The sequence below is a fragment of the Papio anubis genome, chromosome 2, assembly GCF_008728515.1.
Source record: "Papio anubis isolate 15944 chromosome 2, Panubis1.0, whole genome shotgun sequence".
Taxonomy (NCBI): Eukaryota; Metazoa; Chordata; class Mammalia; order Primates; family Cercopithecidae; genus Papio; species Papio anubis.
The window spans coordinates 185,850,271-185,864,706 of record NC_044977.1 but is presented as its reverse complement, the minus strand read 5'-3'; the positions used below and the strand labels follow the sequence as shown (position 1 = coordinate 185,864,706).

The 14,436-nt window shown below is 36.8% G+C and overlaps 1 protein-coding gene across 7 annotated transcripts in view; it reads right to left on the bottom strand.

Moving 5' to 3' along the window:
- Nucleotides 1–14,436, bottom strand: part of TP63 (tumor protein p63) — a 265,391-nt gene that overhangs the window by 74,226 nt on the left and 176,729 nt on the right. For all 7 annotated transcript variants that reach the window (XM_017956052.3, XM_017956057.3, XM_017956050.3 and 4 more), the window contains one exon: nucleotides 13,853–14,107. In XM_017956052.3, the coding sequence (XP_017811541.1) occupies nucleotides 13,853–14,107 (255 nt within the window). The remainder of the gene's footprint in view (nucleotides 1–13,852; nucleotides 14,108–14,436) is intronic.

Below are 14,436 nucleotides of genomic sequence, written 5' to 3'. Positions count from 1 at the left end.
CCTCAGGATGCCTAATGTAGCCATTCATTTTCCTCTGTTCTTAATTGGGGTAAAAGTTTTAAAGTACTATCCTAATAAATCACCTCTACTAGGCACCAGAGGTTAGAGCTACTTTATGGAGATTTCCTGCTATGATTCTGCACAAATCTATGAATAAGGCAGGTTTAGTGTAAATTCTAATCCTAAATCTATGATGCATCCTAATAGAAATTACCATTTACAGGCATTGTTTTAGGTACTTTATACTTATTATATCAAATCCTACCGATAACACTGTTACCTAAAAGAGTATTATCCCCATTTGAAAGGTGAGGAAGCCACTCTAGAGACAGTGTTTAGCCCAACGCCATACAGCTAGAGAGAAGTGAAATTTAACCCCAGGTCTATCTGACCACAAAGCTGAATTCTTTCCCCTACACTATCCTGTTTCCTCGGGCACTTTTGTTTGTCCTTTAGTAAAAGAGCCATGGTCCCTGCTTTCAAGGAGAGTCAGGATGTGCTAAATATCATATTTGTAATCTTCATCTTGTAAAACCACCATAAAAGATATACTGTAAGTAAAATATGCTTTATAGGATATCTCGTAATTAGCAGTTAAGGGAACATTTTCATTTTAAATCAGGAACTTATGGAAAGAAGATAATTCAAAGTATTGCATTTTTTTGTTTCTGAAGTCTAAATTCCAATGTCAAATTAAGAAAGCAATAAATTAGGAGATAATCTATGCCCTACAACCACATGCCCAAATAACAACTTAAAAACAAAATTTCATAGCCATTAAAAACAGAAAATCTGTTAGCTGGGAATGCTTTAAGCAAGGCGTAGGAAAACATGACCTCCCTTACTGTTCATATAGCAGTGTGGGCAGTACCCAGGCGAAACATGTTCACTCTAATTCTTTCCCTTGTTGTTCTGAAGCATCCCTCCATGTGGTAAGCACACTTGACCCTCTATTTAGACCAGTGACAAAAGATGACAAAGTAGCTGTGGCCATTTCTTTCTCTCTGGCACTGGAGGAGGTAGAGATTACTGCAGTCGCCAGAACCCTCAAAGGCAAACAGTATGAATGCAGGAATGAAATCTAAGCACCGTGAAGTGAGGCTGTATTCTGAGTTAGTGTAAGGGAAACATATATTCAAAAGTAACTATAATAAAATACTACTTCTAGCAAGTAGAAAAATCGTATAAGTAAAAAATGCTTCTATATGAAAATACTGCTTCAATTACATTATGGTACTACCAAAATAAAACCACTGCTACTACACATGAATCAAAGGTCTTAATTTGTTATTGCTTCTTTTGTTCTTTTCACTAAAATTCAAATAGATATTTCATGGGACCTTCTTTCCTGGAAATTTCAAAGCATTTTAGAAAAGTATATATAATTATGTATTATTCATTCATTAAGACCACCTAAAGTATTGGGTATATTTTGAAGAAAATACACTGTTCTCAAAAAGCGGCAAGGCTTACTAGGCCAAGGAAAGTAAGACATCTTCCTTCCTGAAATAGTTCAGTCAACTCTCCTAAAAAGAAAACTGAAGGAAATAATAGGTATGTCCTCATATTTGGAAGCAAAAATACCCATGAGATTACAGAATGCAATAATCAAGGACGTGAAGATTGTAGATGGATTGAATTTTAACATGCTATTTGAATTGGTTCTTCCTCATATTAGAAGTTTATAACCATAAAAATATACCATCAGAGCTACAAATGCATCTTAGAAAACATCTAACAAATGTAAAACGTGTGCATTGTACTTTTGTAAAAGGCTCCGCTCACTAGTATCCAATAAACCATTTCACTTCCCCTTTCTCCTTTTGTTCCTTCTGATGATGCTCTCCCTATCTCCACCCCTAAACTCGAAGTGTCTAAGATGACAGTTACACTTAGGTTGGGGGAGAGGTGTGAGAAAAGAGTCTATAAAAATTTAAAAGATTGTTCCCAGAACCATTCTTATACCTACTAACACCTAAGTCTACCACGCTTGTGCAAAGAGAAACATTATAACCAAAATCCATGCTGTGCTAGGTAAGAAATCAGTTCTGAAATATGAATGCATTGTAGAAACTTATACAAATGGTCATATATTTAATTGCTTTTTGAAGAGAAAACCAGACTGCAAGAAGTCTTCAGTTCCTTGTGGTTCTGATGCTGAGTGAGGCCTTTTCTTTTCCCCATCTACATCACTTGCTCTATAGCTTTTACAGCAAAAGGTACACAGATGAGTTAATGTTTGCTAAATTATGTGATAATTCTCTGAAAGTATAAACAACTGCACAATATGCCTTTGTTACATTTACATACAAAAGTATTCAATGTAGTCATTGATGATAGATAAAAGTAAAATAGAGCTGGGTGTGGTGGCTCACGCCTGTAATCCCAGCACTTTGGGAGGCTGAGGCGGGTGGATCACAAGGTCAGGAGTTCAAGATCAGCCTGGCCAAGATGGTGAAACCCCATCTCTATCTTTTGTAAAAATACAAAAATTAGCCGGGTGTGGTGGCACGCGCCTGTAATCCCAGCTGCTCAGGAGGCTGAGGCAGAGAGTTGCTTGAACCCGGGAGGGGGAGGTTGCAGTGAGCTGAGATTGCACCACTGTACTCTAGCCTGGGTGACACAGCAAGCCTCTGTCTCCAAAAAAAAAAAAAAAAAAAAAAAAAAAAAAAAAAAAAAAAAAAAAAATACTGTGAAAGAACAATAAAAATCTAAAGAATGAAATATCTTTTGGTAACTCTTGGATGTTGAAAATTCTACTTGTAAAAGACTGATTTAAGCAATATCAAAAATAATTATTTGCCAAGTATCTAAACTTAAAGGTAACAAAATTAGACTGAAGCATTTTTAAAAGCAGTGTACGTTTACTTATACTTGTATAACTTCAACACAGCCTGGTTGGGAGAATAAGCAAAGGAGAAAGAGGTTACTTTCTTACGTGTCTTAGTTCAAAAAGAGATTTTTAATCATCACAATAAGGATCCATTTTCTAGGCATCCATTCTAACTATGAGAATATAGAAAAAGTTATTCCAAATTCCTATTACGAAAATACTTTCTATTTTTACCTGTTGGTCAGTCTGCTTTATCTACCAACTATCCACCATTTTCCAAATGCTTTATTCACTAAATCCATGGTTTTGTATGGAAAGGTTATAAGAAAGGTGATAAACTTGAATTGTGTTTAAAGACAAACTCTGGGTCTAACACACAAATCATGTCCTCAAATTCCTTTTCTAACATCAAGGCAAAGGTCTAGGAGTCTCCCCATTAGCAACTCAAACTCTTCTCATATCTAGCTGTCTTTGGGGGGCTTTTATTTCCTCAAGACTGCTCTGTTTTGGGGAGGGGCATCAGGCAGGAAGAGTAAATACACTCCAAAACTACATTTTCAAATTCAATCAGATACAGTTTTTTTCTTACAAGCAAAATTCTTAAGTAATATCATTAAAAATTGATTCACCTGCTTAAAATGAAGACTGATCTACACTACAGAATTTTTTTGAGCATCATTCCTAGTAATAGGAATATATTATACAAGTATCCATTCCAATTTTCCTATGAAAATTTTGAGAAACACAGGCTTCTCAAATTATTCCCCACCAAATGGATCAAAATTATGGCATGTCGAAATGTTAAAGTTTTGTTATAATAGCAGTCAGTTCTAGATAAGTTTATAAAAATAACATTTTATAAGTAAACAATACATACATGTCAAGGCATACAAAATATTTAAGCAAACTTTATATGACAATGAGAATCATTTTGCTGTTTCAAATAATTACAGTGGCTTATGGTGGTAATAGCTTTGCTTTTATGACATAGAGTTAAATATATCTATGACTTACGTGATGATAATACCTTGGTCAGAAATGTTATCCATAATTATGACATTGTTCTTACGGGAAAATGTGATTTGTTTTTCAAGAATACAAAGTAGGAATAAAAGAATTTTCGAGGCAATTTGTATGAACTCCAGGGCTCTATATGCATTTTTATATTTTATAAATATGAAAATCTCAAATGAACACACAGTAGAAAGAAAAAGTAAGGCAGAAAGATAGAAGGAAGGAATATCTTTCTAGCCCAATTTATCAAATTCTAATTATTGTAAATTAATGCCATTGTTATTCAACTGGAGTAATATATTTGTATGTATCTAAATGTGCATACTTATTTACATTTAAATATGTATTTACTTTTTTTAAATGGAGTGAATTTTTCTTCTCATGACCCAGTAAAGATGATAGCATTTTAAAACCTTTTACTGGTTCTGCAAAAATGTTACCAATAAAACACTGAAATGTTTTAAAAAAAATAAAGCTGGTTAACAGAAATGAGATTCAATTAAACATTTTTTAAGAAGAAACTCTTTTACATCAGAAAAAAATTATGTATAATTTTTCATCCCATATTAATGTCTAGGGACTCATATATTTGTGTTGTTTTATTTCATGTCTCTGTAGAAATAAAAAACCTCAGAAAACTGCCTGAATTGTAAGCATCGTTATGATACAGATTCAAGCAGGTAAATCTAAAAACAAAAATCCAGGATGAGATAATAACATATTATGTTTTTAGAGCTTCTTCTCTCAGGCTCCCAAAGCACTTTATAAACTTTAATTAAGCCTCACAGCAATCTTGCCAAGTCAAAATTATAACACTCATTTAACATAAGGACAGAGACAAAAGACCTGCCCCAGTTCATACAGCTTGTTAGTACCCCAACGTTGTCCTTCTGAGTCCCGTATTCTACTTAATGAGTCACACTCCTCGGGAGCCTGTCAGATGTCTTCTCAAATTCAAATGAGAACCCTTAAGTAATCATTAGTCTTCTTATTTAATACAACTTGGAAACCACTCAAAGGAAAAGTCTTTAGAAATAGTCTCCTCAACTTCTTCATTATCGTTTTTATAAGATTCCATGCAGATGATACTGGCTGAAGAGCACACGAAGCAAAACAAAAATACAAACTTAGGCATTCACCCAAGAAGGAACTCCTATTTAATCAATGAACTTGAAAGTTTGGTACTAACACAATTAGAAATTAAGGTCCCTGCTCTGTTTCCAGTCCTTTCTGATACAATAACAAGGTGGCAAGTTGTAGTTTTTGTTTTGTTTTTTTCCCACATGAATCTTCATTATTAAATTCAGACTAAAATGAGAAGTCTCATTCTATCTGTAAAGTGAGAATCCCTCCCTAATCTACCTCACAATAAATTAGATCTAGGGTCTCTGACTACTATCAAATTTTCTTTTAAATTTCACGTGGGGGGCCTGATGATAGGGTCATGATCATTACTAAAAACCACAGGAGAGAAATCTACTAAGATCATTACCTTTAGGCCTCTGTGTGCCTCATTACAGGATCCATCGTTCTAAAAACCATTCCATAGCTACAAAATGTCTGCAGGGCTTCAAAGAACTGAAGAATTATCTTTCTATTCTACCATAAACTCTTCTCTAATTTTGAAGAATTGGAAGTTGTTGGAAAGCTACATTATCTCAAGTCTCGTTTTAGTCACAGTGACCTGACTAGACATACCAACTGCTGAAATGTAAAAGCAGGGGGTTTTATTTTATATACAGTTATATGCTTTTATTCATGATATGACAGCTGAAACTGCCAAATACTTTTCATGAGAAGCATACGTCGGCCCTTTACCAAAGCGGGTAGGAACCATTGCATACATGTGGTGACGTTATGGAAGTAGCTTATTTGGGGCATGCGAACAGGAGAAAGTGCAAAGCTCATGTATGGAAATGTACCAAGAGCAACAATCCCACAATAAATGGTACACATAACTGAGGGCTGATTTTAAGTTTACATTCATTTTAAGGGATCTCTGTTGAGCTTAGTGATATAGTTTTCTAGAGTCATTAAAAGTTCTTATGACTTTATTTTCTCTTTGTACTTCAATTATCAGGTGATTTTTATTCTGGCACACTATGTGCTAATTAAAAATAAGCTATCTGTTAGTAAGCTGAGAAAATTGATTAGCAGCCCTCTAAATCTCAGAGCTCTTTTCTGAGTATGACTTTGGCCAATTTTAAGGAGTTAAGTTACAGAATTCCATAATTCTCTAATGAAAAGCCTAGGAACAAACAATAAAGTTTTCTAAATTCCAAGTATCCAATACTGCATATCATTAGATTTTTAAAATATAAAATGATATAAAAATGAGAAGCAGAAAGGTCATTTGCTGTAAGAAAACAAGTTGAGAAAAATATGTTCTGATAATGTATTGCTTAGTTAAATGCAGCAAGAGATTAATCTATATGACTTCGTAAAGAAATAAAGAATTATTATTTCTGAATAAAATATACCTGCTAGTAACTTTCTCTTAGATGTTGATTCCAGTTGTTAGTTATTTTAATAACTAACTTCCAGTTAATTTATTTAAACATTCAGTAATCTCCCCTTGTTACCATTAACACATTACACAGGATGGCATGAAGCCTGTGTACTGTTTTGTTTCGCCTGTAGTGTTTTACAAGTATTTTTTGAATTAGTTTCATCATTTTAAGATATGAAGTTATTACATGCAAACCCAGGTTCCTAGTTGCTCTTTTAAAAAATTAATATTTAATAGTTTAATATTGTGATAATTTAATATTTTATATAATTTAATCCTAGGCCTACTTTCCTCTGTGACAACAGTCTGGGATTGTAAAGCAGATGTCCTTGTAGATACAGTATATAAGCTCATTTTGCCACAGTCTCCATACTTATCATTTGGCTCATTTATGCTACCTCCCTGACCCCAATGACATTTGAGTTTGCTACCTCTAAAGCAGCCCATTATTATTCACCAAAGTGATCTGTTATATGAAAAGGGTCTGATAATTTAATATTGATAAAAATTTCCATGCTGATTGATTTATATCATGTTCTCCATATTAATTTATGGAGAAGAGTGAAGCTATGGTTAAAAAAAAATACCATGTAGCTGATGATACCTACAAAACCAAATTAACTAATAATAATAACATAAATGAAGAAAAAAGAGAAAGAGGGAGTAGAAGGAAGGGGGAAAAGAAATGGGGGAAGAGGAGAAGAATAGGGAGAAAGAAAATGGAAAAGCAAAGGATTTTCCTGTTACTCTTTTAGTAGGAAAAGAAATACAGGCTTTAAATTATTCATTTTTAAAATCAATAGTTTTTATAATGTTCATATGCAAGATCAGTTTAATTTTAAATAGACACTCCATGTGCAGTGAACAGATCACTCAAAATAGTATGGGAGGCTGATAAGCATTAAACTGGCTCATCACGAATACGCTAACCTAGAGTCAATCTAAACAAACTCAGGCAAGAATGTGGATTCAGTTATTCTGCTCTGGACCAGGGAACAACTCTTCGGAAGCATCCTTACAATGAACATTCATTTTAAATCCAAAACCTAGAGGTAAGTTACTTGAACCATCACCAAGAATCTCTAAGCACTTTATTTAGCACATTCTTCCTCAATACGCTGTGAACTAAGAAATAGCTTAGATAACAGATTAATATGCTCAATGTTACTATTTTCTTCATCATGGAAGAGGCACAAAAATGCACCGGATACGTATCTTACATGATTTATGAAACAGCTGTGGCAAGAAGTGAAAATTATCTTGTTATGATAAACACGAACCCATGTATTAGTGGCACGAGCTACTGACTTCTGCCCCTCACCAGTAAAATCTAACAGCCACTCAACTGTAAGATTAGATCAAGCCCCAGATGACACTCAGACTTTAATGGAGGAAGTGCTTCCATTGTGAAAGAAAACTGATAAATCTTATTTACCATCGAAGAGTTTGTCTGTACATCTTGTCCTTTGATGGGCTATTCTTAAGAGTCTCTAAATTCCAGAGGGCCATGCAATTGGCTGGGTTGCATTAGATTTCTACAGAGCTGGCAGCCTTTTTCTAAAAGTCTTACATTACAGGTAACCTGATCACAGGGAGGGTGGGCCTCAGGCTGCACCTCAGCCTGCCTGTGGAGCCAAAGGGAGTGAGCTTGCCAGCCCAAGACCCATAGGCTGGGATCCGTGGAACTCTCCCGGGAACTGGCTGTTCCCCTTTCAAACGCCACCTCCCTAATCTCTCCCCTTGCTCAAGTCAAATTCTCCAGAGCTCTGAACATGACACGAAGCTGGCACGGTTAAGAAAGGCAAAGGAAGAACGCTCTCTATAAATCACAGGTGAAGGCTGAAGGGAACAAATGCATGGGCAGTTAACAGAGTCAGAATTGAGGGCTTCTGCTGGGAACGACAATGGTTTCCTTTAATTATGAGAAAAAAATTTCTTCCCATTTATTAAAGGTTTACCGTATGCTGGACATTGTGCTGGGCACTAGATCAGGCTGTCTGCCATACAAGACCTTGAGGTCAATGACAGGAGAAAGATACAACAGCAAAAAGTGATCCTATGTCCCAAGGGTAGGATCCGTTCTTCGGTCTGAGCACAATTTAAAAAACAACAAAACAAAAAAGCAACCTGAGGATTTTCATGGCGTGAGAACACAGAGAGGACTCTTGTATCATGAGCTGTGAAAATTAGCTCTGAAACTGGCAAAGGTGTGTGAGGCCAAGAATTGAGACAGACTGACCTATATTCACCAAGAAGCCTCATCACTAGAGTGAAGCACAAAGAAACACTCCCCCTGCAAGCGGGGTTCCTTACCGGGACTCTCAATTCTCAAGCAGGTGCCACAGAAAGCTCTCTTTTTCCCTCACCAGCAACTCCCACAGCCTTCCTTATCAGTACAGAGAATTCTTTCTAATGGCCATCTGGTTATTTCTTATACCACAATTTATTAACGCCACCAGTTTTTCACTGGTGACTGATTAGGTTACTTCCAGACGTTTGTACAGTAATATGCTGACTCTGCAATAAGCAAGGCCCACTGTTATTCTTTAACACCAGGAATACAAAAAGGCATTCCCATAATGAAGCCTCAGATTAAAAATGAGGAACGAATGTCAAAAAACAACAGGTTCTTAAATCTGGAAATGGCATTTCCTTGCACTGGCAAGGAGAACATACATCTGGCTTGGGCAGGCTTCAGAACGCGGCAGAGCCAGCTTGCAGAAGTCTGCATTCAGGAGAGGCTGTTATCACCCTTTACCATCTAGTCATATATTTGGATAGTGAATAGTATCACAGTCCCTCTATAAAGTGTGCATGTTAATAACCCGAAAGCATTAAGAAAAAAACAGTTGAAATTTTATTTTTCATTCTCTCAAATGGTTAGCTTTAGTACAACCAAAGGTACTAAGGTTTTGTCGAAGCCTCAACAAAACTACAATAAACTCACGAACCGAAGAAATTCAAATTCAGACTCAATAAACACTTGGGACCATATGAGTAGCTAAGTGCTAATAGGTATGTTTACATGAAGAAATCTTCATGATAAGAAAAGTATTAATGTTCCCATTTGCAGGTGAGAAAAGTAAGGTTTAGAGAGATTGAATTTTTGGTGAAAATCCCATATACTGTTAGTAAGTTTCAGAGTTGAAATCTGAATTTAAGTTTCTTGCCATCTCCACATTACCATGCTTTCAACTGTTCTATGATTAACGATTCCCAGCTACAATGCTAGACCAGCACTACATTATATAAAATGGTAGGCCTCTGTAACTAGTATCAATTAAATTGTGGAAATAAGAAAATGTGAAACTAAAGTAAATGTTGGTTTGTGGCGCATGTATGTGTGCGCGAAACAGAGAAGATGAAAAATGTTGTCTTATTTTACCTCATTTCATTGAAAGAAGTTTAAAATAAATATCATATTTTTGTAGAACTGGAAACACAATCACATTTGTTATTTAAAACACAGAAAAGCAAAGGAAAAATGCACATACACTTTAAATATATTAGCTATATTTTGACAGTAATCCTGAGGGTAAAACCAGAAAAGTTAAAAAAGAAAACTTGACATGAAAGGATTGCAAGTGATAAAATGGTACTAAAAATATTTTTATTAAAGAATTACCAGAAGACTATGCGATAAACATGACCTCCCTCTAATGACAGTGGCTTCTGTTTCTTCCAGTTTGTGGGCAGTTCTAAAATGCAGCATTTTATTTTGAAAAATTGCTTTAAAAAGGACAAATGCCTAAGAAATAGGTGTTGTATAATAAGGCACAAAAAATTTCTCTACCAGTTGGACTCTGTGACGTGAGAGGCAAGCTCCAAACTACACAGACACTGCCTGCTCCTGTATGCCCCTCCCTGCTCTCAATCCAGAGGAGAGAGAGGCTAACTAGGATGGTGGAGAGACTTGAACTGGGGTGAGAAAGGCCTGGATTCTTCCCCATCCTTGGCTGGTTATTAGCCATGTGACCTTTATGTCTCCAAGTTTCCTCATCTATAAAACTAGGGATTACAAACTTGGTTATGAGGCTCAACTGAGACAAATATATGAAAAAATCCTTTTTAAAATGGGAAGTCTGTTTATAAACATGAGGATAGGCCGGGTGTGGTGGCTCATGCCTGTAATCCCAACACTTTGGGAGGCCGAGGCGGGCGGATCACGAGGACAGGAGTTGGAGACAATCCTGGCTAACACGGTGAAACTCCGTCTCTACTAAAAATACAAAAAACTAGCTGGGCGTGGTGACGGGCGCCTGTAGTTCCAGCTACTCGGGAGGCTGAGGCAGGAGAATGGCGTGAACCCAGGAGGCGGAGCTTGCAGTGAGCCCAGATCGCGCCACTGCACTCCAGCCTGGGCGACAGAGCAAGACTCTGTCTCAAAAAATAAATTAATTAAATTAAATTAAATTAAATTAACATGAGGATATATAATTTGGCTCAAAGAATTAGAAGTTAAGATGCAGGTATCCATGACGAAAAACTTACATTATTTTTGGTGATTTCAGTAGCTGCTCAGATAAGGGTTCAAGTACCCTAATTTAGAAGAAATGCAACTGGGCCTGAAATAAGCCTGGTTGTGAACAAGAAAGAAATTTAATAAAAATATAATTACCATGTGATAAATGCATAGAAACCTTATTGTAAAATGTATAGGTAGAATGCAGCAAATTGAACAAAAATCCCAGAGACGCAAAATCACTTAACCAAGGACACTCATGAATGGCAGATGATATATCAGTAAGAACCAAAGTCCTTCTAAAAACTTTCTATGTTAATTATTAATACTATCATCTCACCTTAAGAAAACAGAGTAGGTTTCACCATCCTCATCCTCTTTCTCATCTGAGGCACAGACTGAATTTTAGAAAGATAAAGTGACTTGGCTAAGTGTGCATCAATGATCAAGACCGTAACACAGGTTTTCTGTCTCCCAGTCAGTGTTCTTTGCTCATCACCACAGTGCAGCCCTTTTTTCAGGCCACTGATATTACTGCTGTCACATGTAAGGAAATTTTACCAGCGTACTCCTCCAGAATATTTTCTTTTCTTTTAAACCTACCATTTTGGTAGAGATCTCCAACCTTTTTGAGTGAGATAATTGACTTCTCTGAAAGAGGGGCTTTGATTGATGGTTTAGGATTGTGCTAAACCGGAAAATAACTTCATTTTTTTTTTTTTTTTTTTTTGGAGGGAGGAGATAGACTCTTGCTCTGTTGCCCAGGCTGGAGTGCAGTGGCGCGATATCAGCTCGCCACAACCTCTGCCTTCTGGGTTCAAGCGATTCTCCTTTCTCAGTCCCCCCAGTAGCTGAGATTACAGGCACCCGCCACCACGTCTGGCTAATTTTTGTATTTTTAGTAGAGACAGGGTTTCACTATGTTGGCCAGGCTGGTCTTCAACTCCTGACCTCATGACCCACCCGCCTCAGCCTCCCAAAGTGCTGGGATTATAGGTGTGAGCCACCACGCCCAGCTGACTTTAAGATTTCTATATGAGAAAGTAGTGAGGAAGGGACAGGGAAGGATAACTAATTTGATGTCTTACTTACACCAGGCTTCATCTCCATGGTTTTCTAACAATTTTACAGGGAAAAAAAAGCGATTATTCATTTAGCAGCTCTGAGATGCCCATCTCATCAGACATGCCCACTCCTAATACAGTGGAGCCCTGGCGGAGTAAACTAAACTAGTAACTGTTAGCTTTGAAGACTGGTGATTGTAAATGTCCAGTTGGTGACCTAAGAGATATCAGTGCTCCATTTATAAAATGGTTATTCTTGTGGCTCTTTAGCAAGATCCTGCTTAGATCAATCAACCAACTATTTGAAGCTTATAAACTCTAAGTTTACTCACCTGCAGTATCCATCGCCTCCAGAATTATAAATGTAAAGGAAACTAAGGATTATGACACAATTTATGAGTAACAAGTGGAGGAGAGATCAAGTTTTAAGCTGATACTTTTGCTCTACAGTTGAAATATGAGCCACAGGAGACTTACTTCTCAAACCACAAGAGGAAAGAACTAAAACAACATTAATTTTTAGACAACTTGGGGAGATCCTGACATAAAATGGTTGAAAGAAAGGATACAATCCAGTGAGAGGGAAGAAGAAATGGAAAACAAGCCTAGCTACACACAAGGTTCTGTAACTTGAGGCATGCCTCTCAACTTAACCTCCAACTTCTTCAGCTTTCCTCACTAGTACAGTGGGACTTATAAAACTTGTCCTGTGTACTTCACAAAGAAAGGAGGTGAAAAGGAGGAAATGGATGTAAAATGGTGTTAGAGTGTAATAGGTTTTATGCATGCGGATCATTTTATAAAATACACAACTAAAGACTGGAATGAACTAGGTACTATGTATAAGATAAACATAGAAATGCTTTCCAAAGAAACCCATTTGTCAAAGAGGGAAAAAACTGTCAAAACAATTCTAAAGCTACTTTTTATTAAGATGATGATATCTGGAAGCATTTCTACAATCTATATAAACATTAAGTTGTTTGACAAACATACCACTTTGGTCTTGAACATTCTTTGATCAACCAGTTAAAACCAACTTTGTAGGTGTCCTCTTTTATACTTGAGCTTTATTCGTGTTATAATACATTTCAAAATACACTTCGAAATAAAATATTCTTGTATCAAATTTATGAAAAAGAAAATTCCACGCTTCCTTAGAAAAGCTATATACAGAAAGATTTTTTAAAACAATTTCTTTGGACTAATTCTTGCATCTTCCTAATTTATGAAAAGAAAATTCCATGCTTTCTTAGAAAAGTTATATGCAGAAAGATTTTTTTAAACAATTTCTTTGGACTAATTCAGGGCCCTGATATGTATATTTAAGGGCTTCCTTTTCGAAAATAATATTTCTAAATTAGATAAATATATACATATCAATAAATTATAATTCACTGATAAATTATTATAATAAATAGCAATTTATTATAAGAAATTATACAATTTACTGATAAATTATAATTTATTGATACCTACATGTATAAACATATTCATCCTTCCTTCATAAATAGGATTTTATTTTCTGAATTTTTATAACACTATATTTATTATTTTATTCAGTTTTTAAAATCACACCTTAATGTGACACTTACTTCTTTTACAATAATGAGACTGGTAAACACTTTTCTGGAGACTGTAAACACATATCCCATGATTACCATACTTCTTGTTGGCACAGTGCTCTTTACTTTGCCATCAACTTTGGCATACAACAGTGTGAAGCAGGCAGGAGCACACTGACTGAAGCTGCCAGGAGCTGGCTAGAATGCAGACGTTTGGTTCCTAAATTGGGACTTTTCCCACTAACTGGCACCTTCTCTCTCTCTGGTTCAGTATTAAATATTCAAAGACAAGTTTTCCACCATTGAACGTGGAATCGCTAAACTGGGAAGGGAGAGAAATCCCTGGGATGTGGTGAAGCCCGTCCTTGGACTGGGGTCAGGCATGTGCGTGCCCGCTGCTCTTACCGTCCAGGTGGCCGACTTGGCGGTGCTTGACTGCTGGAAGGACACGTCGAAACTGTGCGGGCCTGGGTAGTCGGTGTTGGAGGGGATGGCGGGTGATGGCGAGAGGGCATCGAAGGTGGAGCTGGGCTGCGCGTAGGGCGAGGGCGCCGTGACGCTGTTCTGCGCGTGGTCTGTGTTATAGGGACTGGTGGACGAGGAGCCGTTCTGAATCTGCTGGTCCATGCTGTTCAAGAGCCCCAGGTTCGTGTACTGTGGCTGCAAGAACACCCAGAAACCCCAATATTAGCCGTTGAAGCCACAGATCATTGCTCCAAAAAAAGGCATCCATGGGTGAATGCATTCTACAGAGATGGACTTCAGGTCGGAAACACTTCACATTCAAAGTAAAACCGTTGATTTTTGACAAACAGAGAAAACAAGAGAAGTCTGAGCATGTGTGTGTGTGTGTAATGGCTTTTCCAGATCACTCAGCTCTCTGTGCCGCCTCTGGAGACTGACTTCCTAAAGAGCATTTGAAAGTAGAGTATGTGCTTATTCACAAGCTAGGCAAAACGTTCCCAGTGCTCAGTAGCTGCTTAGGAAGT